The following is a 27,820-nucleotide window of genomic DNA, read 5'->3' as shown; positions in this document are numbered from 1 at the left end:
GCGAGCGGGCGGGCGGGGACAGCGAGCGCAGCGGGAGCGGCGGCGGCGGCGGCGGCGGCGGCGGCCGGGACGCGGGTAGGGCAGCGCTGAGGGGGCAGCGCAGGGCGCGGGGAGCCCGGGCCGGCGGAGCTGGGGCGCCGCGGGGAGGGGAGGCGGCAGCCCCGCTGTCCGCGCTGGGAGGCACGGGGGGCGCCCGGGCCGCGGGGCCCCGCGCGGCTGCCGGGCCTGGAGCGAGCGTGGTGGGCGCTCCCCGCGTCCCCTCCGAGGCAGCATCTCCTGCTGCCCGAAACTGCTCTCGGGGCCCCCGGGGCCTGAGGGTCCGGGGCTACCGCCGGCCGGTGGTCGGCACCGCCCGCGGCCTCCCGGGCCGGGGCTGGGCGAGCGGCCCCAGCAGCCCCCAGCTCGGCCGGGGCTGCCGGCACTCGGGCACGGCCTTTCCAGGGCCGGGGGTAAAGGGCGGCACTCTCCGGCAGCGCCTGTCCCGGAGCTGTGCTGTACCTGTGCCGCTGGGCCACTGACGGGGGTGCCTTGCACTGTAGGGAAAGCTACAAGAAATGCAGGCCCTGCTGCCTTTGATTATGTGTTTTTTAATTCAGGTGGGTTGTCATACACCGTGGTTGTTTAAAAACAAAAAGTTTTCAGTGAGAGGTCTGGGAAAGCAGATTTGGAGAATGGCTGCGTTTGAGTGGTGAAAATGGCAGCAACTTGCTTTAGATAACTATTTAAATCATTCTGCTCGTGTATTTTAGTTCCTCCTTGGAACTGAAATAGATTTGTATCTGATATATGATTTGGGCATAAAAATTAATTAAGGGTTTATTATTAATCTCTTTTACGAGATTGTTGGTGCCTAATAAACTGAGAGAATGGCTGTGTTGTAAGAAAAGAGCAGTGAACTGTACTCATTTAGTTGTATTTAAACACACGGTGCTATGAGGGACTTTGGTCTATCTATGCTGGGACTCTTACAGTACTGTAGAGAAAAATGTTTTGATTTTGTTTGTATATGCATGCAAGGATATTATTTTGGGGATGTTCTGTTTTAGGACATATTTATCTGTGATGCGTAAACTTTGAAAGGTGCTGATAGTCAGCCAGTGACACTCAGTGCAATTCAAGTGTGGCTTCTTTTGTGACAGACAGTTGAGATTCTCATGGTGCAGGGTTGTGAGGTACATTCAGCCTTAGCAGAGTGGGAGGGAGGAAGCAAGCCAGAAAGGACTTCTGTTTTTTTTTCTGGATATCCTAATCTGCAGCAAAGGTAAAGCAGTGACACCCCAAAGTGGGAACTGTTGCTGTTCAGCTGTTCTAAAAATCTCTTCTCTGAGGTTTTCTGAGTAGGGTGATGTGTATTTTGTGGCATTCAGGTGTCCAGAATTTGGTGTGTAGCCTGTAGGCCAGGAGGGTTTGCTTGTATAATGCAATACCTCTTCACACCTGTCTCAGAAAATGTGTCTGCATAGCTGTAACAATGGTACTGAATGTAGCTTGACAGACCAAGAGTTCCACATTTGATGAATGATGAAATAGGTAAGCATTATTGGCTCTTGAAAAGGAAGAAAAGAAGCAAAGGTGGAAGAGAACTTGATTATTCTTTTGTACACTTTTGCCTTCTGAATAGGAAATCTACACTTAATAGAAAATAACAGTATTTAGCTCAGTAGATCTAACAAATCGTTTATGTAGCCATGTGCACATGATTAGTCACTGCACACTGGTGTTTGAACATTGCCCTTTAAGGAGTAATAACCAAGTGATAAAAGTAATATCCAAGTGCAGCCATTTTAAACACAGCTGGAATAAAATATAGAGAAAATGCTTTGAAGTCCAGGACAGAAAGTGTGACACGTTGCAGTGTGTGGAGCTGGATTTGGTGAGTCTATATCTGCTGCCAGTGAATGGCTGAAATAGCCTAAAGTTGCAATTTTCTCTGTGTTCTCAGGAAATAATTTTTAAATGGAGAGATTATTCAGTTTGTGGTTATAGTGGAGAAATGTATTGTGCAGATTCTTGCATTAATATCCCATTTTTCAGAAATAATGTTCCTTTAACCTTTTTACAAAATATGGATGGATTTTGATTTATTATGACAGAAATTTCTTAAATTCTATATCCTCTTCAAATGGCAGGCTGTTCTTTCCTCTCGTAGCTGAGTTAATTTCTGTTAATTTCTGTAATTACAACTTCCAGATACTCTCTCTTTTCTCAGTTTTGTCCCCTGCCCAATGGCTTTGCAGCAATTTGAGTAAAAGCAATGGTGGAAATGCTCTTATGCACAAAGTCCCTCATGCTCCATGTGCTGTAATTGCCATGATGTGTTTAGATAGGAGCATATTTGCTCCTAATATCAGTAAGACATGCCCATTAAAGTACTGGCAGTTGATTATTTCCTGAAGATATTAACTGTGAAATGCAGCTCTTCCTTTGCTTTATATATTTATGTATTTATGTATTTTGTTAATCTGTTTTCTTGAAAATTCCAATTAAAGTGAAAGCATTAAGTTAGGCTATAATTTAAAATAACTTTAAAAGTTTTTAGCTCTCATAGAAACTAAAGATGCAATGACATTATAATTTTGATAGATAGAGGTAGGTTTTGGTAAATTGAGAATTTCTGTGAGTCTCCTGTAATGTATGTAAGGTCAGAACTAAGAATGTCAGTGTGCTTGGGAGAATTCCTGATCTAAATTCCCGTTCAGGAGGGTTCCAGCATTTCTGATAGCTGTTTATTAACTTTGTACAGTATAAATTGAGATCTAGGAGTCTTTTTATTTCCTCTTAGGTGGTTCATGTAGGCTTTTACAGTAAATCCTTAATTATTAGGCAGTGTGAGTCCTGGAAAAACCTGTGCTACATGTACTGTGAAAGGTACTGTGTAACATGCAGCAGATAGTCAGGAACTGTGTGTATATATATAGCTGAGGAGTTTGGGAATGGAGGGAGGGCGTGTTCTTTGCTGACTTTATCAGATGTTCACAGGTACCTGTTGAGCTTTTCAATTGTCTGTGCTCCCCAGTCTTCCAGCTTCTGAGTAATCATAGCTTTGAAAGCCTTAAGTCAGTGGCCAAAATGGTAAATTTGAGTTCAAAGAATTGTTTAAAAGTGCTCCTTGGTACATAATGTATTGGAATATGGCACTTGTATTTCTTACAAAGTTGCTTCCTGGCATTGCCGTAGGAAGGTACTCTTGTGGAATGTCATGTTGTTACTCCTTTATGTTTACATGTAGACTGCATAATGAGATACCAAAAAACTCTTAAAATTTTTATACAGCATTATTTTGTTTCCCCTTAGAATTCTGCACATTCCTTTTAGGATTTAAGAAGCTCTACTCAGTGTTCTATTGGCTGTAGCTCAGTTACAGTATTTGAATGTGTGACTGTCATTACATGCATTCAACATTTAGTAGTTAAAAGTCTTTGCATGTCAACATTCTACTGACAGTTATCTTTTTATTTTAGTGTTAAAGAGAGAAGTCGATCATGACAACCTTCCTGGAATTCATCCAGCAGAATGAGGACAGAGATGGAGTTAGATTCAGCTGGAATGTTTGGCCTTCAAGTCGTCTTGAAGCTACAAGAATGGTGGTCCCGGTGGCTGCGCTCTTCACACCACTGAAGGAGCGGCCAGACTTGCCTCCTATTCAGTATGAGCCAGTGTTGTGCAGTAGGACCACGTGCCGAGCTGTTCTGAATCCCTTATGGTAAACTTAATGCATATTATTGTTCCAGTACTTTGCCTTAGAGTCTTGAGAACAGTGCTAGCTGAACTGTGGGAAAGATCTGGCTTATGCAAGTTCAGGTACTCCTCACATCATTATGCAGTGCAGACTTACAGGTCTTAAAAAATTCTGCACATAGATTTGCATATGTAACATATTTACTGAAAACATAGCTTTCATTTAATAAGTTGTTTCAAGTACTTAGTATTGATTAGGTATGTTATTTCTCTGCAACTATACATCTTGGGAGTTAGTATACTCTTGTATTTTCCCTCTAGAAAGTGACTTGGGTAAAAAGTTACAATACTGTATCTTTTGAACTGTTGGACCCTAATATAGTTTAATTTCCAAGTGAAATAAACTGCATTTATTACTGACATTAGTTCATTTGTGGACCAAAGCAGGTTATCCGCATTAGTTTATCAAAACAGAAGATAGATAGATAGATAGATAGATAGATAGATAGATAACATCAGAAGTAGGTATGAAGAAGGGTGGAAAGCTGTTTAAGCTTAAAGGTGGTATTGGCACAAGCTCAAATGATTGTAGACTAGTTGTGGGTAAGTTTGGGTTGGAAGCAGAGGAGGTGTTTCATATGTCATTCCTGTCATAGATATATGGAAAAGAAGCAGAATGATTTCTAGGTTGGAGTTTGATAGGCATGGTAAGGGTCCTGATCGATAGAAATTAGACATGATGTCAGAGAACCTGTAGAACAAATTTAATATTATGAATGACTTGTCCCTGCATGGGAGAAAAGACAACTTCAAAGCAGTTGTAAAGTTATGTTTCAGTATTAAGCAACAACAGTGGCTGGTTATACTGGTAGTCAGACTTAGTTGAAATTAAGTTTTTCAGAAGCATTATCTTTTATTGAGAGCTGGAAGAAAAACAATGAGAAGATAAAGTTGTAGAAGATCAGACAGATGCTGACATTGCAGTTAACTGTATTCATTTTTCCGGTGTTGTATGTGCAAGTAATGACTGGATTTTTTTCCCCTGAGAGGGTGGTTAGAGACTCAATCTGAGGAGACTTTAGAAGTCTGTGTGGCACTTTGGGCTAGGTAACTTGCAGCCCCCCTATAACTGGTAAAGATAATTAGATAGTAATAGATCTGTGTTTTTTTTTTACAGCATGCTGGGACTTACCTGAAGATTTAATGATATTTTAAAAAGATTTTTGCTCTTGTAGACAGGAGAAGATGTAATAGCAGGAAGTGTACATTGAGAACTATTAAGGTGACTTTCCCTAAAGATATGATTAGGACTTCAAGACATCTGTGACATGAAGATAGAATTTGCATTTTTTATTTTAACTGTCTGAATGCTGATAAAAATGTAGATAAAAGGAGATAGACTCATAATTTGAAACCAGTGTTTTTCTTATAGAGATATCTGTCATCTTGGAAACTGGTTTTTTAGGGCATAATGTATATTTAGGCTAGTCCCACACTCTGACAGCTAATAGATAGAGGCATAAAAAGATGAAAAATTAAAAGATAAGGAGAGTTAAAAAGATTTACTAAAACCATGAAGAAAGACTCTAATATAAGTGCTGAGTCTGTATTTTTAAATTTCTTGTTTGCACCTTTTCCTTGAAGGCCATTCTTTCTCCCTAAACACAATAATTTGCCTGATATATCTGTGTAGGGCTCCACTTATTTTCAGTTTGTAATGTGGGTATTTAGAAGAAACTATATTAGAAAGAAGCTTTTTCAAAGTCAATGTGCTTTTTAAAGTTTTAAAGACATGTGTTCTATGGACAATGGAGGAAAATTAATTGTTCATGCTATATAAACTTCTCCTGTTGTATTTTTATAGCCAAGTGGATTATCGAGCAAAACTCTGGGCTTGCAACTTTTGTTACCAGAGAAATCAGGTAAGAAAATGAAACATTCAGCATAAAGAAAATATTTTTTACAAGGTGAAATGAAAGCCTTAATTTGTCAAATTATAGTTGCAAATTGAAACTGACAGCAAGATCAGGAGTGTGCAATTGTATCTTCAGACATTGCATTAAGATTTTTTCATAGCAGCAGTAGTGAATATCTGTTGAAAAAAAGTCTGGTTTTTTTCCTTTGTGGAAATGGTAATCTTTTATTTATATTTAATTTCTGTATTTTTATTTGCAGTTTCCTCCTACTTATGCTGGTATATCTGAAATGAATCAGCCAGCTGAACTTTTGCCTCAATTCTCCAGCATTGAATATGTAGTACAGGTAAAATCATTAAATAGAATATTGAACATCTGTTGCCTTGCAATATACAACAAGAATAAATTTTGATTTTACTTCTTTTACTTCTTCACTCTATTTTGGTGACTGTGATTGTTGATGTGCTTGTTAGTAGATTGAACATTGATGCCATCAGTTGGAAAAGGAAAACATTTTATAAGAGCACTAGGATGGCTAATAAGATTGGTTTGTTAAAAAAAAAAACAGAGTTCTCAAAAGGTGATATTTCTGTTAGGTCTGTTTCTTTACAATGAGTTTAATTTGTGTGTGTCAGGAGGCTGCTCACCACTGTTTCTTGCTGAAGTAATTTCTTCAGATTTGACCTCTCATTAATCATTTGAATTTAGGTTTGTATTTGAATGATGAGTAGTTAGTTCTAGTGCTATCTGGTTTAGAGACAACATCTAATATATATTCAATTTGGGTGTTTGAATTTTAATATTAATCCTTTTTCAGGGGAGAGGTTACTTGAATAGAAGTAAAAAAATGGGCCTAAACTTCTAAATTGAAAACTTTTGCAATTGCAGATTTTTAACCTCCAAATTAATTTTTGAAGATGAAAATTTGTAAGACCTCAGTGAGGCAAATCTTAATTTGAATCCTCACTGAAGTCTTACGAATTTTTATGAAAGGAAGAGTGAATACTGAACAGAATCTGTAATTTTTTGCAACTCCTGTAATGCGAAGTAAATGGAATGTTTGCTCATAGTACAGCAAAATTAGTTTAGATAGCATAAAAAGTAATGATGACCTCTAGAGTAAAATTAGGAGATGAAATGCTGTGGACTGTCATCAGTCTAGAATAATTTATAATTGTGAATAGCTTTATGACTGCTTTGTTCACTTGGAGCAATAAAAGCTCATTGTATATTAGAAGATGTATATGATTGGCTCATTCTTCAAAATTACCTGATATCCTGAAAGGATTTTTTCTTTTCTTCTGTAGTAAGCATTTCCTTTTTGTACTGAGTTCACTTTGGTAGGGCTTTTGTTCTGGATCCTGATTACTAATAGAGAGACAGTTAAGTTAGATGGAACATTGCCATTTAAAATTAAAACTTTCACAAGATGTATCTTAGTTGTTCATTTTTGATCCTTTAAATATTGCAAGACTTGTTTTTCTTACAATTCTAATTTTGTTTCTTAAAGCGTGGCCCTCAGATGCCATTGATATTTCTTTATGTTGTGGATACATGCATGGAAGATGAAGACTTGCAAGCTCTGAAGGAATCCATGCAAATGTCCCTCAGTCTCCTGCCCCCAACAGCATTAGTGGGTCTCATTACCTTTGGCCGAATGGTGCAAGTTCATGAACTTGGCTGTGAAGGAATTTCCAAAAGTTATGTCTTCAGAGGAACGAAGGACCTCTCTGCAAAACAGCTTCAGGTAATGAACAGAAGCAAACGAAAAGAAATCCTTAAGGTGCTAGTGGTGAAGTAGTCTGTAAACAGTTTTTGTAATGAAATCTTATTTATTTGACTGCAGGAAATGCTGGGGCTTACAAAAGTAGCTGTTGCACAAGTTGGTCGGGGTCCTCAAGTGCAACAGCCACCACCTTCTAACAGGTAATCTACTTTGAACATCTTAAAACATATTCCTTGACTCCACTGAAGTACTGGAAAACTTAGGTTTTATGACCATTAAGACAATAAGCTGACAGCCAAACTTCTTGGTCATGCACAAATTTACTAGTAGAATGTTTTTTACCTACAGTTTGTACTGGGAAGAATTCTCTCAATGGGTAATAATAATATTTGGATGATTTTTGGAAGTGCTCTGAGAGGCATGTTATAGATACATAAATAAATGCTTCTGTTGATTGGTGTTCTGGAAAGTGTTAATAGATGCTTAAGTGCCCTTTATGCAGATATCCTGTTGTGCCTTCCCTTTTTGTCCCTCTTCTATTCTTCTTCCCCCCTCTTTGGTCTCTCATTGGGAAATTGTGGGCTGCTGATTGATTTTCCTGTGTATTTCACTGTGACATAGAAGAAATTTAATAAATTATTGAAAGACAATTTTGCTGTCTCTGCCCTCAAAAAATTAGCTGCATATGTAGACTGCTTGCAGCAGCATGAAATAGATCTTACCATGTTCATTTTTCTCCTGATCTTCACTTGCTGCTGAAGTAAGGAAATTTCTGTTTGAAGTTCATAGGTCATCACCTGCACTGTTCTTTTGACTGGGTAGGGTTCTTTGTGGATAGTGGTGCTATCTCTAAGTCTACAAGTTTCATTTTTGCTGAACTTGTTGAATTCTTAACTTAATCTGAATGTATATGTAGTAGCTGTGAACTGCCTTATTTTGATGAAGCAGAGACCCTGTTCTGAATTCAGACCAGAATCTAGAATTAGACATCTGAAATATATGTCTAATATATTGCTAGTGAGCAATTAATTAATTAAATTTTTATTTAATTATTTAAATCTAAACTGCTTCCATGTATTTGTTTCCAGGTTTTTGCAACCAGTGCAGAAGATTGATATGAATCTTACTGATCTTTTGGGTGAACTGCAACGGGATCCTTGGCCTGTTCCACAAGGAAAACGGCCCTTACGTTCTTCTGGAGTGGCCCTGTCTATAGCTGTTGGACTCCTTGAGGTAAAAGCTTTTATAGCTGTGCTAAATGTAGATAATTTTCTTGCAGAAAAGCTGCCACAATCAATATGTAAAAACCTTGCTCATTTATATGTATTAGATTTGTAGAGTGATTCTGATTGATCCCTTACATGCATAGAATTTTGTAGACATTTGCATATTTTAATAAGGCAAAATTAAGAATGAATTACTGGCAGATTTAACTTCTGGGAGTGAAAAAATGCAGTTATTACAATTCCTATCAGTGTGATTAAAAACCCACATAGCTATTTCTTTTGTTCAGTTTGTAGCAAAACCCAGTGGTTTGATTTGTCATTTATTTCCTGCAGTGCACTTTCCCTAATACTGGTGCACGCATCATGATGTTCATTGGAGGACCAGCCACGCAGGGACCTGGCATGGTTGTAGGGGATGAATTGAAGTTACCCATAAGATCATGGCATGACATCGAAAAAGACAATGCAAAATATGTTAAAAAGGGTACTAAGGTAAGAGATGATCATGGGATTTCATTACTTACCAGTAAGTAAACATTTAAATTGTTGGGCCCTGTAAGATGCTGTTGGTAATAGAAAATATAAAAAGAGGTGGGAATTGTGTGTTTGTTTTTTTTTTTTTTAATTTGGCTCTGAATAGCAATATGTCTCAAGAATTTCTTCAGAAATTTTGGTATATTGAGTTAGGACTTGTCTAGTTCACATTAAAGTTCTTTGGAGTGTTTCTCTGGTTTAATTCAGAAAAAACCGATGTGACCAAATGGTATATCTGGTGTTGTAAGGCTGGTGCTTCTAAGGCAGATGCTCAAAACTGTCTCTGTAGTTGGGGAAGGATTAGGCTGTAGAGTTTAGTCATATCTAATTTAATTTAGAAGGTACATTTGGGTTGATGAACTGCATCTAAAACCTGTTGAATTTGTCTTGACTGATTATAATGGGAGCTTAAACAATTAGTGCAGTTGCAGGCATGTCTCATTGTAGATAGTTGAGATTAGAATAGTAAATTCAGTTCCGTGCTGGATCTAGTACTAAATGCAAAGTTTAAAAGGAGAAGATCAAACTAATTTTCTAGTTCAAATAGCAACTGCTGTTCTCTTTAGTGGGAGTCAGGCTCTTACCTGACCAGAAAAAAGACCCCAAGTATTGAAAATTCCAGTCTCATTAACTTTAGGAAAAATATACTTTTATGTGACTAGAATCTGAAAATGTTGTTTTAGGAAAATTTTGTGAGTTTAGGATTTAATGTGAAGATGAGGAGAGTTTCACACTGTAAATTGCAATGAACTGTATTTTCATCTTGGATTTAGCATTTTGAAGCCCTGGCCAATCGAGCTGCAACAAATGGTCATGTTATTGACATATATGCATGTGCATTGGATCAGACTGGTCTACTGGAGATGAAGTGTTGCCCCAACTACACTGGGTACGTGTCTATTTGTTTGTTAGTAGTATATGAAGACTCAGTTAAAAGTTGTTTAGCAGGAAGCACTTGCAAAAAGTGTTCTGCTTTTTTAAAAAAAAGCATAAACACACTAATAAACTGTGATGGTTACATTTGCACTGGAATTTTGGAATATCTTGGCCTCTGGCAGATTTGTCACGACAATTTTGGGTTTAATCAGGAGCGAGTTTGCTGTTTTTTCTTAATATGATCTTTTTGAGGCTTGAATACCATGGATATCTTTTAAACAGACACTTTATCACAAATGCTGCTTCTGTTTTTCTGTGTGTATCTGTGTGACAGGTTTCAGTAAAGATAAGGACCTGTCCTTATTTTTCTTGTTCCTCATAGTAGTAAAAAAATCCTTTTATTCTTTCTGTCTTGTTTATGTCATTCTCTTATAAATTGTTGTTTATAGGTTCAGCTAGTGGTTTAGATGACTATCACGTACAGCTCTTGAGTTTCAGGCCAGCTTGGCCATGCTAATCACAGCTTCTCTTTGGAGCTGTGTGTATAGCCTTAGTCTGGGAGCTTTCAGTGTTCAGGATATTTATGTTAAAATTTGATTTGACCTGCATATTTGACACCTATTCCTTTTCTGCATCAAACTCAAGTTGTGTTTTTGTTTGTACTATTTTGCTCTTTTTCTCTACTCCTGTGACTCACTCTATTTCTGTCATTTTAATGTATAGTTTATTTATTTCTCCTACAGCTCTTCTATTTTAGTCTTGGTTACATCCTGCATACAGGGAGGAATTTCGGATTCTATCCTATTAATAATGTCCTATAATGTCTTATTTTCTTCTATTTTTGAGTATCCACCTGGAACCTTCTTTTGAGTGTAATGTCTGACCTATCGACACATTTTAAAAGGTCTCAATTAACATTTTTTGATGACTGAAAATAATGTCTCCCATTACTATTTTCTAAAGGCAGGGTATAATATTTCTTGACAAGTGGCAACTTTTGCAGTTACATCCACAGAATGTTGCTAAGCATAAAAATGAATCATGCTTGAGCTTAGATTTAACCCTGAAATAATAAATGAACTACACAAAATACTGTAGTTTGGAACAATAAATATTAGAAGTAAATGACTCTGTGTGACAGGATCTTGAGGCATCCTTAGTGTTGAAAGTCCATTACAGTATTTTCCCAGTAAACAATTTTGTTACATAATATGATGACCTTAAGATGCATTGGGCAAGAAGCTCACTTAAAACTTTCATCCTTAACATTGTAGCAAAATACTAATTTAACGTTAGTCTATTCTAAGAAGGTAAAAATATGTCTCACAGTGAGTTGTCTTTAGTTTTAGTCTTCAATAAAAATGAGCTATATAAATGATCTGTTTTAACTGATGGGTTTTGTTTGTTTGTTTTGTTGTTGTGTAGAGGCTACATGGTAATGGGAGATTCTTTCAATACATCATTATTCAAACAAACGTTTCAGAGAGTATTCACCAAAGATATGCAAGGACAATTTAAAATGGGATTTGGTGGCACATTAGAAATAAAGGTAAGCATACAAAAATGTAGTCTGTTAATGAAACAGTGGAATAGGATGGCTACAAACTGTGGAATCTTTGCCCTTTTAAAGAATTTTTAGGAACATGCTTAACAGATGTATTTGGTCTGTACGTAGCTGTCCATAGTCCTAGCTATCTTTTTGCAGTTCTGGGATTCTGTAAATGTGAGTTAGGTATAATGATAGTTATTCTCACCTTGCATTCAGTGACAGCTAAAAGAGAGGCTAAAGCAAAATAAATGTTCCTATTCGAAACTCACAATGCTGTAAGCTTAGATTTTGTTATCAGGGGTTTCTTCATTTTAGGTAGGTCAGTTTCTCTATGTAGTCCAGGACAAATTTTCTTTCATTTTCCTCTTATCAGAATCCATTCTGGCAATTTAACAATGTCCTTTTTGCCTCCACCGATGTGAGAAGCTTAGAGTTGAATATGCTGTAGGTTCAGGCACTGCCTTCCTTCTTGGAATATTCTTGGAAAATATTATAATCCCATATTATAGAAGAATATGAGACTATTTTCATTTTTGGCGAAATTCTGTTTAAATTTTTACTACTAGGACAAATAGTTGGACCCTCTTTTTTCATATACATATTCATGTGAAATTTTTGAAAGATCCCAGAAAATGTAAAAAGAGAGCCCCAGTTCTAGAGGGATGTACTGATCACTTCAAAGAGGAAAGTGACTTCGGAAGAATGTAAATAACTGGATCTTGCTTTTAGCTAAATTTGTTGAGGACGTAGAGTATAAATTCCTTATCAGGTGTCTGTAGGCTTATTTTACTAGTCTTCAGTTTTAATCTTTCCTTTGAATATTTTAATCCTTTCATTAGAAAGGAAACTACCCTGTATAATTTATAGGCTCCCGTGTTTATAAATCAAGCAGCTTTTCTCCATGTTTTAATTCATGTTCATGCTCTTAAGATATACTGATTGGTGTAGCAAACAAACAAAAAAAAGTGTCTCCAAATGTATCAAGCACTATTATAACCTTTCCTATAGGTATCAGTAATGTAATATGCCTTGAGGTTTTAATTATTTAATGATAAAATGAGACTGAATTCTTTAGCATGGCACATTAATGTATATTTTTATTTGGAATATGAAGACTTCAAGAGAAGTGAAGATTTCTGGAGCAATTGGACCCTGTGTGTCTCTCAATTCTAAGGGACCTTGTGTCTCAGAAAATGTAAGTAAACTTCACTGAAAATGGAGTTAATATCCTCCCATGGAAAAACAAGATTTAAGATTTCTGGATTTGAAGAGAGTCTAAAACTTCCATAAATGGAACAAAGTGTTCACTTTTTACTGATTTTAAATTCAATATCTATGATTGCATCAGTGTGAACATAAAAATTTCAATTTAACCAGCATTTTTTGTTCTTGGTGATCTGGCACAGATTTTTCTTATTTCATTGCCTGAAGGGATTGCATATATTAAAATAAAAGTTGAAATCCCTAAAAATAAATTAAAGTTACATCTCCTTTATTAAGCTACATTTCTATTTCATAGGAGGTAATAGAAAATTCAGTTGTGGCATCATCTGCTGCTTTGCATATATCATGATTAATTTCTATTCCAAACCCTTTTTTGTTGCAATTATCTGAATTAAAATTTGAATATGAATCAGATGAGAGTGCATGCAACTCATTTCAGTGGTAATTGGACAATTCCTCTAGCCATAGAGCTTTCAAGTGAACACAGGCACAGTGACAGTATTGCCAGCATAGTTTTCCTTAAGTATTTTGTTTGGTTTCACTGTGTCTGTTATGGATGATGGATTACTTTAATTGGTTTTGCTGGATATTTATGTTGCTTTGATGTCAAAAAGGAATTCTCAGTTGAAATACATAGCTACCTGTGTACAGTTACCTTGTTTGTTAGTAGAGACTGTGTGGTTAAGTAAAATACAGTGTGTAAGCTATTACTTAAAGTTTTATGCTGCGCCTTACAAGAATCATTCTGCTTACATGTGCTTTTTGCCTCTGCTTAAGCAAAGTCTGGTACTTTTTCCTGTTTCTGACTTGCTTTTAAGTCTTTTTCTAATGCCAGCTCCTGATCTTTCTAATGTATTAATTATTTAAAATAACAGTCTCTTTTTTTATTATTCCTACATCCAACACTGCAGTTGCTGTGCAGGAGTGTTTGAGAAGTTGACAGAGTGAGCAGGGAGAAAGCTTGTGAGAGTAGTTGCAAACAGTTACCTATAATGGCTAAATGCTGTATTTCACGAACCAGGCAATGCTTTTGGTTTATACAAGTATTACAAAATCTTTCTGCAGGAGATTGGAACAGGAGGCACTTGTCAGTGGAAGATTTGTGGTCTTAATCCTACTACAACACTTGCACTTTACTTTGAGGTGGTAAATCAGGTAATAAATATTTGTCTACTTGTCTACTAATCACAGTAATCTTACTTTATATGACTGTTGAAGCTTGTATTTTTGTGTGATTCTCCCAAGCACAGTAGTTGAGATAAAAATGATGTTGCCATTTTGTGTTGTCAAAGTCTAGAGGTGGACATAAACTGCTTAACAATGGGCTAATCCTGTATGTAATTATGAGCACTAAAGAACTCTACAAATTTTGATTCGAGTTCATAATCTCTAACTTCTGTTTTTCTTTCAGTGTGTTACTTATTGAATGTATTTTAATTGCATTACATGAAAATGCTGTAATCTGTATATTTAAAAGTGCTTTTCAGTATTTTTCTGATATTTTTGTTACAAGGTAATTACTACATAGTGTTACATTCTAATTTATTGCTAGTATTTGTAAGCAAAGATTGATTTAATTAAAATGCATGAACGGCAAAATAGTCTGGTTTCCCTAAGGGGTTACTAGAAAAGAGGATAAAAATATGAGGGGCAAGTGTGGTACTCATTCTCATACCATTTCTTATTCTAAGAGGCAGCTCAGAAACTGAGCTGACTGTATATTCTATATATTTAGTATGCTGTATTTCATAGTTTGTTATCTATGCAAAGGTTTGAAAACTTGAATTTACCTTAGCCATGTTTTTGTTTTACTTCTTGCATATTTGTGTTGGGCTCATTTTATTAGTAGCTCTAAAACCAGCCTAATTATTGTGTGTAATAGCTGATTTCAACTATCCTTCTCTCATGTTTACATCTGGATTCCTTCCGATCTTTGTTTTGATGGCACTATTGGAGAGCAACATTTTAGACTAGTATCAGTTTTCTTATCCTGTAATTCCAGTGAAGCATATGGTGTTCAGGTAGAATGTGCTGTAAACAGGAATTGTAAGGCCCCTTGGAAAATGTTGTCTCTGTAAGGGCATGTGTAATAGGAGAGCATTGGTTGCTTTAAGGGTATCTGGTGAAGTCAGCAACTGCTTCCAACAGCCCTTAACAATCTTCAAGTTGATTAGTAAAGGTACTCAACATAACAAAAGCACCAGACAATGCATTAATATAACTTGGGCTGCCTATTGCAAAGGATGTTATGATTTTCTATTAATTATACATTTTCAAATTATATTGTAAAATCTTGAGATTCTCTTTCATTTTTTTTTCTTCTGTACATAGCACAATGCTCCCATTCCTCAAGGAGGACGTGGTGCAATCCAGTTTGTGACTCAGTACCAGCATTCCAGTGGGCAGAGACGTATCCGAGTGACCACAGTTGCCAGAAAGTATGTTTTACTTGTGAATAATTTTTGAAAAGTCAGGGTATAGATGTATATGCCTTTTACTTTGTAGATTTTGTAAGCAGTCTCTTGTTTGAGACAGTTTCCTCTCTTGTTCTCTGGACTGTGTTTTCTCTGAGAGGTTACAGTGGCTGTATAATGTTATTGTTGGAGTGCTGTGAAGAAAGCCAAGTGATTTTAGACAAAGGGAAGCTTTGAGTGAAATTCTGTGGCATGAACTGAGGATATGTTTGGAGTTAGAGAATGGCAAAAATCACTTCATAATTTAACTTGAGAATGCTAACTGCAGTTCAGATTTAAATGGTAATTCCTGGTATAACTGGTATTCCTGGTATTCCATGTATAACCTTTACTTGCAGATTCCTTGATTCAAAATACTTCAGAATTTTAGGAAATTATGTTTTCATATTTTGAAGACATTTTTCAATGTCCAGTGACATTTATTTACTTTCAGCTGAAGGAGATGATTGCATGGTTAATTCGATGGAAAATTCAGTTTATTGAAAAAAGCATTGCTCTAACTGTTGAAAAGACTATATTGTTAACTTAATTAGTTGTGTTTAGTTGAATCCTGGTGACTGATGTGAGGTCTAATTAATAGTTTACTCTGTAAATTAGAAAGAACTGGCAAAGTGCACAAGAAAATTGCCTATGTGGGAATGTGTGATTAGATTAGTGGATGCTGTTTTGTGTAACAAATTTTCATCATTAATTTAAAAAAATATAATTGCTGTTCTATTAGTGACATTATATTTTGTTTCACTGTTTGCATGGCATCTGTACAAATAAGGAACATTTCCAATTAAAGAATGGGTAACTGGGAGGCTGCTCATTTAATCTCCCCAGTAGATTTTTTTTAAGCTTCAGCATGTGTTTATTTAACTGCTAACTGTTAAACTTTCTTTGCCTTAATTTTGAAGGGATATTTTAAGGTTGGATTTTTTTTCCATTCACTGTGATGCAAATCCTTGTATTTTTATTTTGCAGCTGGGCAGATGCACAGACCCAGATTCAAAACATTGCTGCATCTTTTGACCAGGAAGCTGCTGCAATTCTCATGGCCAGACTGGCAGTGTACAGGGCAGAGACAGAGGAGGGCCCTGATGTGCTGAGGTGGCTGGACAGACAACTTATACGACTGGTAAAACAAGCTGTGAAAGAGTCAGATGGGTGTCTTGTTTGCAGACACATAAGTGATTACTGTTCAGAGATAGTTTCTTTTGAAATAAAAGCAAAAAATGAACTGAATGCTTAATTTCCACTTGTGGTTATACAGAATTAGCTAAGATTTTCTATTTTAAATTAAGAAAAAAAGAGGTGTATTTTCAGTTGATTCATTAATGTTTCCTCAGCACATGATGATTGCCAGGAATTTAGAGAAATTTTAGCATGTGATTAGCAGAAATCAAAGTTTTTTTTACTTTCTTACTTTCAGTATAAATATTTTTACAAAAAAAAAAAAAAGGAGGCAAAGTTTCTAGAAAACCATACGGGTTTTTAAATTATTTTCAAAAGTTCAATTGCCTGTTTGGGTTTTTTAAAATGTATTTTAATTTTTATTTGTAATTAATTAGTTACTAAAAATTTAATTTTAAACCATTTTTTCTGGGCTGTTTAATTATCTAAGTCTGCTTAGTGATTTTAAAGGGGAAAACAACAAACACACAAAGTTCTTAAAGCCTCATATGCAAGAAAATCACTGCTTTTTGAAAAGAGAACTTGTGTCAGTGTTTTTGCTGCATTTCTGTTTGTTGCAAAGTTGCAAGCACCACAAGTCATGTGCCTGTTAAAACCCAACTTACAGTAATGGCATGACCATGCAAGTGCATTTCTTAATATAGATTTTCTTTCTCATTTACTCCAGTGTCAGAAATTTGGAGAATATCACAAGGATGATCCAAGCTCTTTCAGATTTTCAGAAACATTTTCACTTTATCCACAGGTGAGTTTGTCTAGAAGGTATGTCTGTAGTGATAGAAGAGAATGCTCAGTGAAGAAAGAGTCGTAGCACTGAGTACAGTAAGGCATATCAGGATGAACAGACCCCCTGTCCCCAGCTGCTCTGGCATGTGACATTAGGAAAATCACTTCTGTTGCCATTGCTGCTGTGTCCTCTTTTGTCCTCTGCCCTTTGAGTTAAATATCTAACTATATGTATTTTTGTTTTTCCTACAATGAAATCCTTATCTCACCTGAATTTGTAATTCATATAATGACACTTTTTAAAGGACTATTCTACTGAAGAAATTCAGAAACCATAAGAACGTGAATGGGTTTGCTTTATTGTTTCTCTCCCATATGATGTCTGATGCTGACCAGAAAAGAGACATTTCTCTGTGCAGTGAACTTGATCTTGACTATTAAACTTTGAATAGTTTCTTTGCTAATAATCCATTCTAATAAATTTCTCCCTTCTGATAGCTCCAGATACTTCACTTTTGGACTCTTCATACATTTCCATGATATTTCTGTTTCAGTTACCTACTCATCTGACTGTCGATGTTAAGTGTTGCGTAGAGATTGAATCAGCATGTGGGGAATTTGTTTCAGCAATGAAGGCATATGCTTTTACTAGCAAAGTTTGACTTTGCTGTGGTTAATGTTCCTTTTTCTGCTCACATGCTATAACTTAGTTGTAGAACAGCAACCTGCCTCACAGGAACAGTGGAATTTACAGTAAAGGAAGGATTTCAAAGCTGCTTTGTAGGTTTACCCATTCTGATACCTCTCTTACTGTCAAGGGAGTGTGTAAAAACTGGCAAAACTGTATATATAAATTCAAAATGTTAAAGGAGTTAGAATTCAGTTTTGTTGTGGCGTTGGTCTCATGTAGTTTGTGGAAAATATTTCTTTCCTTGAACAGTTATCTTTTTGATCTATCAAAGATCAGAGCAGTGGTTCTTGTTTTGCAGTTCATGTTTCACTTGAGAAGATCTCCTTTCTTGCAAGTTTTTAACAACAGTCCGGATGAGAGCTCCTACTATCGTCATCACTTTATGCGACAAGATCTAACCCAGTCGCTTATCATGGTTCAGCCAATCCTTTATGCCTACTCTTTCAATGGACCTCCAGAGGTATCAGTAGAATAACTCCATAGTGGGTTCAAAGGTGCTTTGTTGGGAAAGAGATGATTGCTGTCTTTGCTGTTACAAAATGTATTGGTTTAAAGTCTATTGTATGAGGAAGAACATTAATGTAATTTAAAACAGCTATGAACAAGGCATATCATAGAATTCTGATGTAGCAGTCCTGAAAACAAAAGTTATTTTGTAAAGAGGCTATGTTTTAAACTCAAGGATGGTATTTTTTGTTAGTTTTTGAGAGCTTCTTTTGTTTTTGTGGAGCCAGAATGTAAACACAAACAAAAATATATAAAAATGTACTTTCGTTGTTGCCTGAAAGAAAAGTTGATATTTTTTAAAAGTGTACAAAATTTCCTCTATTTTACTACCTTAATCCAAAGCTTCAAATTTTGATTTGGTTCCCGTTATGTGTAGATTTAGTACAGAGCCTTCCAGCTGACCTTGTCGTGACACATTCCGTTTGAACCTAAAATAAAAAGCTAATCTTCCAGAAGCTTCTGAAAGAAGTGTCAGACACTTCTTTGTGTCAGCAGATAACAAAAGTAGTCTGTTACATAAAATAGAGGGAGGCAGTGAAAACAAGCATAGTAGTCAAGAACCTTGGCAGGTTGAATTTCTAACTTTTTTCAAGGTGGTGGTTTATTTTTTAGACTATTCATAAGGATATTAAAAAAGACTTTTTAGAAGTGGAGTTTAAATGAAAGTCATAAGCTGGTTTCTGAAGAGCAGCTTGCAAGTATAGTATCACTCTCCCATGTATGGAAACCAAGTAGTTCCATTGGTGATTGAAGGAGAAATATGATTTAACAGGAGCTGGTGTCTCTGTATAGAATGAATAATAGTATTTTTTTCTTGATTCTTGGAATAGATGATGTTTTTATTATCTGTAGTAATAGTCATTCAGTTAAATCATGCAGCACTGATACAGTGTCACTACCCTTAAAAAGTTGATTTAAAACCTTAAATCTTACCTTAGATTTCATAAATTGTGAGTATTTACTATATACAGTATTGAGGGATATACATGCACAGTAATAATATGCTGCAAGAACAAGACTAAAAAAAAAAAACCCAAACAACCCACAAACCCCAGTTCTTACTTGAATAACTGTTGAATCCTTATGCATTGAAATGCAATTCAAATTAATGGCATTCAATGGGTAAATGCAGAGGTACATGAAAGACTAGCAAAGTGCATAATAATGAAAGGGGTTTCAGCTCTTGAATACATTTTTTATTACTTTCATGAAGTTTTAGATACAGAATCAGGCAGGATAACTTCAGAATGAAATTGTGTGTGTTGCAGATGTGTAACATGAAAAGGAGCAAATACAGAGCTTTAGCAAGTGATTGAAAAAGTTCCTAAGATTCAGTTACTGATTAAAAAAACCTGGCAATGCCATGTGATTGCTCAATTCTGCATCAGTTGATAATTTTAAAATTTATTTTTAAATCTTAGCCTGTTCTTCTGGATAGCAGCAGCATTTTGCCAGATCGCATTCTCCTTATGGACACCTTTTTCCAAATTCTTATTTATCATGGAGAGGTAAGAACTGTCATTTCTTATATAATTACTCTTTTTCTGTAGGAGTGCTACATTATGGAAATCACTGTGACTCAGGCTCCAGTTGTCATGCACCTCATTGCTTTACCCTCTCAATCTGCATGGCTGAGAGCAGAGTCCTAGTTCATGTTTGTAGTTTGGTAGTTTAACATGTCTGTCTGCAGATACCTGACATGATTTGACCTTTTGATTCTGGTTCTTATGATGAGTTTGAGATTAATTAGCTTCAATAAGCACAGTATTTTTTTCAGTATTTTTCCTACTTGGAGAGTGTTATACCCTGCCTCCCCCTCCTCCCCACTTCTCACTTACTTATTTTAGACCTTTAAATTGGTTCTTCAGGGATGGGTAGTCAGAGCACCAAGTTTTATAGTTACCCTTCGTCTGTACTGTCCTGGAGGAATGGAACTGCTCTGGCAGTTTGGTAGATAAGATGTTCCTTAGTAATAAAATTAAAGTGCTTGTGACTTGCTAGTGTTCTTCCTCTCTGGAGGAATTGATCTGCTGCTTTTTACTACTTTACAACTGTAAATAGTTCATGGCTGAGAATTTGAAAAATATTGTTCTGGATCATGTCCTTGTAGCTGCACTGATAAAAATATTTACTAAACTTCAGCACTTCTTAAGTAGCGGAATGTTATCTCATTTTTGTAAGGGGCTATCAGCAGCAGTGGTGGGCTGCTCCCTGAGGGAAGGGGAACAGGGAGCTGAGCATCACTGCAAGGCAGGCAGGGTCTTCTCACTGAGGACCTGACCCCACTCTACCTGAGCAAGGCAGGCAGAGCAGCTGTGGGCAGTATCCAGACTCAGCCTTCAGTCCCTACCAGACAAGCTGACAGGGATGAGGCAGCTCCAAGTTCTGGCCATGAAGTCAAGTCCCTGAGGGGAGGCCCAGATCAGTAGGTGCATGGCCTGGTACAGGCATGTAGCTCAGGCATGTAGCCAGAAGTAAGACCCTCAGTTTAAAAGCAGCTGCCAGGCAGAGGAGGGAGGAGCCCCTGCTGCACCAGTGAGCTGACCTTGAGCAGCCACCTTTGGTCCTAGAGGGTGGGGAGGTTGTGCTACAGACTCTGAAAGATATCAGTATAAATACTTACTTCTTATATGTCATAGACATGCATATTAGAGAAATGTAAATAATATCTTTGACCTCCTCCAGAAAAAATATTTGGCACGTAAAGGGTGACAAAAGATGACAAAAAAAGAGAAAATACAGATGGACCACAAATTGTTAGGAGTTTGAAAAAAAACTATCTAGTAGCATGTTACTTGCACATCTTGGTTTTTAAAAATTAACTTTCATACTATATGGTAGAAAGGGACAAGTGGTAGAAAAAAAGGCCAGCAATGACACATTCTCCTCTGAAAAGACCTGTATATCCTGTAAGAAAGTTTGGTGAATCAGTTTTAAACTTCTTTCTTTCCCCTGTCCCCAGACCATAGCACAGTGGCGTAAGTCGGGGTACCAGGATATGCCAGAATATGAAAATTTCCACCACTTGCTACAAGCTCCAATAGATGATGCCCAAGAAATTCTCCATTCCAGATTTCCAATGCCCAGATACATTGATACAGAGCATGGAGGAAGCCAGGTATGGTGAAGTGTATATTGTATAATCTTGGAAATTATGTGTTAGTAATGTTGTGAGATATTTTTGGTAGTAAACATACATTCTCTGCTGAAATAGGTATAAATTGCAAATCAATATTTTGAATCTTAAAGCTTTTACAGAACAAGATGTTTATTAGTAGCTTTCCCCCTAATCTATGAATCCTCCTGTTTGTTATTATTATTTTAGTCATACTGACTTGTACTGTCAGATTCTTTGTGAAAGGTGCATAAGGCAGAAAAGACAGTCCTTGTCTATGTGTCTGAACCAATACCAGAATTACTATTTGTATTATTTTTTTAAGAGTTACTAATTCATATCTTGTTGATATTCAAATTTGCTTTGCTAGTGCTTGAAAAAGACAAAAAGCTTACTTTCAGCTGCATCAGAAAGTTGTGAGCAGTTCATTATAGCTGTGGAATCAGCGAGTGGCTTTATTTACAGAGGTGCTGTTTGCAGTGTCTCTGAATCTCCAGATAATAGAAATTACATATTTCATACATATGCAACTTTTTTTTGAGTGCAGGAAAATTCTGTTTTGAGAAGATCAATTTATTGTCTTTGTTTTATTTTTTTAAAGGCTCGTTTCCTGCTTTCAAAAGTAAATCCCTCTCAGACTCATAACAATATGTATGCCTGGGGACAGGTGAGTATGAATTTGCTGATGAAGCTTGTACACATGATTTTTTCCCCCACTATTTCAGAAGGCAGGTGGCACATTATGTAATAATAATAAGTAATAATGCAGTCTTTAAAACTGAAAAATAAATCCGTTTTGGTCTGATGTGACAAAAAATTACAGAAGTTAAGAAAAGTGGGCTTTACTTCTTCAGAAAGAGATGATCTGGTTTATTATTTTAAGCTTCTGTTAGGCTGCTTTCATGTCTAGCCCACTTTCTTAGACAGTGTTGTCTTAAGACTATGGTTTTGATGTTTGCCTGACAGAGCGCCTCCAAGGACTTTCACTGAAACAGTTTTGCGAAGTTGAAAGCACAGATATTTTATTGAGGCAACAGATAAAAAGATTTGGAATAGTCACTGATAAGTGCACTTCCTGCCTTTGTACTAAACATTCTAAGGCTAGACAATGATTGATTAAGCTAAGTTTACAATTTACAATTCATTAAACTTAACTTCACCTGTAATTAAGTTTAGTTTCATTCTGCTAAGTAGCAGAGATGCAGATCTTACCAAAGAATGTTCCTGCTTTGGTGGGAGAGAGGAGCAAACCCATCAGCCTGTCTGAAAGGTAGAATCATATTCTTGTCTTCACTGCAGTGGAATTAAAATGCCAATTTTTTACCTGCTGTAGTCAAATAGGATTGGTTCCCTGTTGCTGCTGTGAAAGACATAAGAAGGATAGCCACTTTATAATTTTCATATTGGTGGGTGTGTTTTTTCATATATGAATGAGTGATAGTGAGGACTTAGGCAGCTTTGGTCAGGCTTAGCTGTCTTGTGGATGAAAATGTGCATGTATTGCTCAAGGGCAGAACACAACTGTAACACTTCAGTATCGCTTCTTCCATCTTGCTGAGCCTTTAGTAAAGCTGCTTGACCTTTGCCTGGTGGCTTCCTCTTCAAATCTGCATGTTGCTGCCTTGTTTTGTTATCTTCTTGTCCACCTGTATCACAGAGCTTTAGATCTCATCCCTATAAATACCTTCAAAATACTGGAAATGAGACACTTAAAATCTAAGGGACTTTTTTGCAATTGAGGAGATAAGTTTTGAAGGTAATTATAAGCAAGAGCTGGAAAATATACCAGTGTCAGTGTACTGATGTTTTCCAGAATTTCTGTGGCCTGGTTGACCAGGAATCGTTTTTCAAATCTTGTCTTTAGGAAGGAAGTTATGTTCAGAAGTTAAACATTCTGTAGAAGGTTGTATTCTTGAGCGTTGCATCTCTATTCCACATTCTTATTCCACATTCAGCTTTAGTGAATAAGTGCCAGTGCAGTGTCATCTTCTCATGCAAATGTAATGGCATCAGACATTTGAAGCTACATATTAACTGTGCTTTTAGAGTGTTTTGCTAAGTGTTGAAGTCATGAGTGAGAAAGCTCTGTGGCAATTTTATGGCAGTCATCTTTGTCAAGTAAGTTTTATCAGGCTACATTTTCTAAGAATGAATTGGTTCTAATGAGGCTTCTGGCAGTGAACAGCACTGAGGTCCACAGTGAAAATACTTGAAAATTCTGGACTGAATTCAGGTCAGTCAGGTCTAGAACAATTTGAACACAGATCCCAAATTCTTTTGCTTCTAAAATTGGTAATCTAACCAGCAGTTTGTTAGTGCTTCTCTTCATCATGTTTCCCCTCAATATATGCACAATTACTGTAATTTGGAAGGTGTTATTTTTAATCTAAACATTACCTGGAATTTTTTCAAGTTTTCACATTTCCAGCAGTACAGGACAACTGTTTTCTTCTTGTTTAATTAATAATCAAATGAAACAGTATTCCAAATATAAATACCAAAAAATTCTTAACTGATCTGTATAAGAGTTTTTTATGCTGGACAGGTGAGACTCTGATATATGTTGCAAAAGATAGCTGTCTGTTTTAATGCTGAAAGGAGTTCAGTTCTAGGGTAACATAAGAAATGGCGTATTAACCTCCCCAGGGGCACTGCAGTGTGTGTACTCAAGATAATATGCTCCTGTATTTGCAGGATTTTTGTGAAAAAAGTTGAATCAAGGACTAATTATGAAATGAGAAATGTAATGTCTGGGAGAAATTTAAAACTGATTTGGATCTTGCTTTTTTTTTCTCACAATCTTCCTGGATTGTTTCATATTTTATTTTGTGCAAAACTGAAAGTCCACATTGACCTGAAGAGGGCACCCACACACCACTGAAAATGTGTTTCAGGAGGTGATGAATTGCCTAGTTTGGTTTTTAATATTTTAAGTAAAGGTTTTTTTTAAACTTTAGCAGGCAGGTGCCTTAATAGTATAGAAAGCATTTTCAGTGAATAACGATGAACTTTTTGTGCATCTATATTATGTGGTTGGTGTTTGAAGATGCAGTTGAAATTTTCATAAAGGACGTGTGACTGCTGATTGACAGCTGCTGAAGAAAAGCCAGTGTGTGCCTGGGTGGCCAAGAAGGCCAATGGCACTTTGGCTTGGATAAAGAATATTGTGTCCAGCAAGATCAGGGAAGAGATCATCCTCCTGTACTCAGCACTGGTGAGGCCACACCTTGAAGTCCTGTGTACAGTTTTGAGCCCCTCACTGCAAGGAGGACACTGAGGTGCTGGCATGTGTCCTGGAAAGGGAAGAGAAGCTGGTGAGGGCTCTGGAGCACAGGTCCTGTGAGGAGCAGCTGAGGGAGCTGGGGGTGCTTAGTCTGGAGAAGAGGAGGGTCAGGGGAGACCTTACTACTCTCTACAACTGCCTGGAAGAAGCCGGGTAGGAGTTGGTCTCTTCTCACAAGTAACAGGCAATAGGAAGAGAAAAAATGGCCAGAAAAATTATGCCAGAGGACATTTAGATTGGATATCAGAAAAATTTCCTCATAGAAAAGGTTGTCAAGCATTGGAATGGGCTGCCCAGAGAAGTGGTAGGGTCAACAGCCCTGGAGGCACTTAAGAAACATGTAGATGTGGCACTTAGGGACATGGTTTAGTGGTGGGTTTGACAGTGCTAGATTAATGGTTGGACTCAATTACCTTAGAGGTGTTTTCTGTGTAAATAATTCTGTGATTCTTAAATAAGAGAGCTCAGACTTAGCATTTGACAGGCTTGGAAGTAGAGCATCCTTTAATCTCAGATGCCATCAGGTGATAGCTAATTTAGTGTGCATTCCCTGAGAGTGGCTGTGTGTTGAAGTGATCCAAGAAATCTTGCTGCACTTGGGTTTGTCTCTTGATCATTAACTGAGAACTGTTTCTGGCCAATTCTCAGAAAACAGCACCACTTCTGAGCATCCTCGTTAAGACTTTTATGTCTGTGTTTTGGAAGACTTTACAAGAGTCCTGACAGCTCTGGTTTTATTTAGAAATATGGATGATTAGTGCCTTTGAAAAGATTGAATTGTTGAGATGTACAGGAATTCTTCCTATATCTATAAATGGACATAGTGTTAGACTGGTCTCAAAAGACTTAAGGGAGTTACTTTGCAATATTTGCAGAGTTGACAACTGCTGGTTTATTTTTGCTGTAAATTTGTTTAAAAATACTAATTCAAACATGACCATTTTGAACTTCTTGGATTTGTGAAATTGCAAGAATCTACCAAAAGGGTTTTTTCAATTCTTTTGTGATCTGATTGCTTGTGACTTTCAGATGCTTGGTCTTTCTCTGTGGCAGTGCAGAGCCACAGGAGAGAATAGGTCCACCTCTCTTTGGGAAAGCTGGGTGACCTTGACTGTGTCAAATCAGACTCTCAGGGGATTTGTTTCCTCCTTTGACCATTTTGATATGTATGAGCTTCACTGACAGACACTGATTTGTTGGTTGTGTCATTTGCATATTACTGTTTGTCTCCTTTTTGCTTTACTGAGGTAGGAATGATGCAGGAACTATGCCGTGGAAATTTTATTTACATTTAAAAGTTGTAAGTTAATATTTAGCACCCGTCAAAAACACTTGAGTTTTGTATGGCTGATGTAAAGATCTTGCTACACAGCAAGTCATTGCTATATATGTTAATATGGAAGAGAATGTAGCTGTGGTTTATGCTTGGATTCATGTAAATGTATGAAAATTTATGTAAATGTACAGTCTGCTAGGTTTTTTGTCAGAGAATTTCAGCAATGATACGCTTCTAAGATCTTGCAAAATTTGTAAAATGTTTATTCAATGGAACATATTGTGTCTTAAAATGGTATTTCTTCACAATGTGTATAATCAGTTCTCCTTTTTTCCCTTATTTCATAGGAGTCTGGAGCACCCATTCTTACTGATGATGTCAGCTTACAAGTATTTATGGATCATCTGAAGAAACTCGCCGTCTCTAGTGCTGCCTAAAATTCTGAGTGCATTGGAGGCACAGACAAACTGCAGCCATATTTCAGCTTTTTTCTCCTTTACCCTTTTCCATGTCTATCTTGACAGAATGCTCTGATATGCACAAGCTGCCTGACTAGATGTAAAGCAGTGTTGTTTTCAAAGAAAAGCTTTGTTATCAGCAAATGTTTTTAATGTGAACTGCAGTTTGTAAAAATTACAGGTAGTAGATTCAGTTATAAGTGGAGGAAAAAGAACAGTCACTTTGATTACTGTGATACTATAATTACTTGGAGATCATTTGCAACAACTTTGAGATGTGATTTCAGTTTCTTGTTTAAATGGTTGGGGTTGATTATGCTCTGCAGTACAAAGGCCCTTTGAACAATAAAGGAAATCTTTGGTGATGTCTGGCTTTCCAGACTGCCATGTGATTACTTTTCTTCACTCAATCTGAGCCTGAAGTGAACAAAGCAACAACAAAAAGCATATGAGAATAGTATTAACTCAGTCTTGATTTAGGCTGATGAACTTCTATTTCCTGCAGAGATATTACTGTTCATTGTTTATTTTAGGGGTATTTAATTTCAAGTTTTTCTTCCCATTTACCCTGTTTGATTCTTTGGGAACAGAGTTTTTCTTTATTTCAGCTTAGGGAATTTGAACTAAAAATGTACAAAATCCGCTGTTGCACCAAATTTAAATCCATGTGTATTTTGACCAAAGTGTCTATTATCAAACACAGTAACAGGTGAATATGCTCAAAAGTGAACACTTTCAGCTTGAGCTAAGAAGAAATCCTACACTACCAAAATGAACTAAGTGAACAGGCTTGATTTTTATCTTGGTGAGTATAGTTAAAAATAAAATTTACCTTTTTTATTATTTCCTTATAATGTTATTACACTAATGCATGACACTGCACATCTGCTTTTTGTTTCTGCATCCTTTTTGTTATGAATTCAACACGCTATAGTTCTTGTCAAAACAGTATTATGTAGAATATGATGTAATTAATTTGATATTTAGTTCATACTTGATTTTTGGGGTGGATAAATTAGTAGGCTTTCCCATTTACTTGTTGAAGTTTACACATGAAACAGATGTTTACATAGGTAAATAAAATATTTTGACAAGCAAGATGTGGTGTGATAGTGGGCGATAAAAAATGTGCCAAGTCTAAAGGAATAGGGAGTTCATAGGAAATTCAGTTTTTTATTGGTGTGATAAACATGAGGATGGTTTTTCTGTTTTCTGTAAATTCTAGAAAACATGATTAAATCACTTGCTCTCCATTTCTTTGATCTAAGTGAGATGAGCTCCTTTTGCCTCAATACAAATAAAATACATGTTTTTCTCTCACTTTTTGTATTTATTGTGCTGATTTCTGTCAGTTCTTGAAATGAAGTGTGGAAATAAAGATAATA

General features: G+C 36.6%; 1 protein-coding gene across 1 annotated transcript; it reads left to right on the top strand.

Annotated features, from left to right (window-relative positions):
• SEC23A (SEC23 homolog A, COPII coat complex component) lies at positions 1 to 27,755 on the top strand. Its single transcript, XM_056492635.1, has 20 exons — positions 1 to 75; positions 3,462 to 3,703; positions 5,543 to 5,600; positions 5,854 to 5,940; positions 7,105 to 7,341; positions 7,441 to 7,520; positions 8,409 to 8,553; positions 8,880 to 9,038; positions 9,854 to 9,969; positions 11,382 to 11,505; positions 12,620 to 12,700; positions 13,795 to 13,884; positions 15,061 to 15,167; positions 16,170 to 16,323; positions 17,047 to 17,124; positions 18,095 to 18,256; positions 19,725 to 19,811; positions 21,266 to 21,421; positions 22,020 to 22,085; positions 26,325 to 27,755. Exons 2-20 carry the CDS (start codon positions 3,483 to 3,485, stop codon positions 26,412 to 26,414), a joined length of 2,298 nt encoding a protein of 765 aa, XP_056348610.1. The 5' UTR covers positions 1 to 75; positions 3,462 to 3,482; the 3' UTR covers positions 26,415 to 27,755.
• Positions 27,756 to 27,820: the final 65 nt, after the last annotated feature.

This window comes from Oenanthe melanoleuca, chromosome 5, assembly GCF_029582105.1.
Source record: "Oenanthe melanoleuca isolate GR-GAL-2019-014 chromosome 5, OMel1.0, whole genome shotgun sequence".
NCBI classification, from domain to species: domain Eukaryota; kingdom Metazoa; phylum Chordata; class Aves; order Passeriformes; family Muscicapidae; genus Oenanthe; species Oenanthe melanoleuca.
Note: the sequence above shows the minus strand (reverse complement) of the source record. Positions and strands in the feature narration are given on the sequence as shown.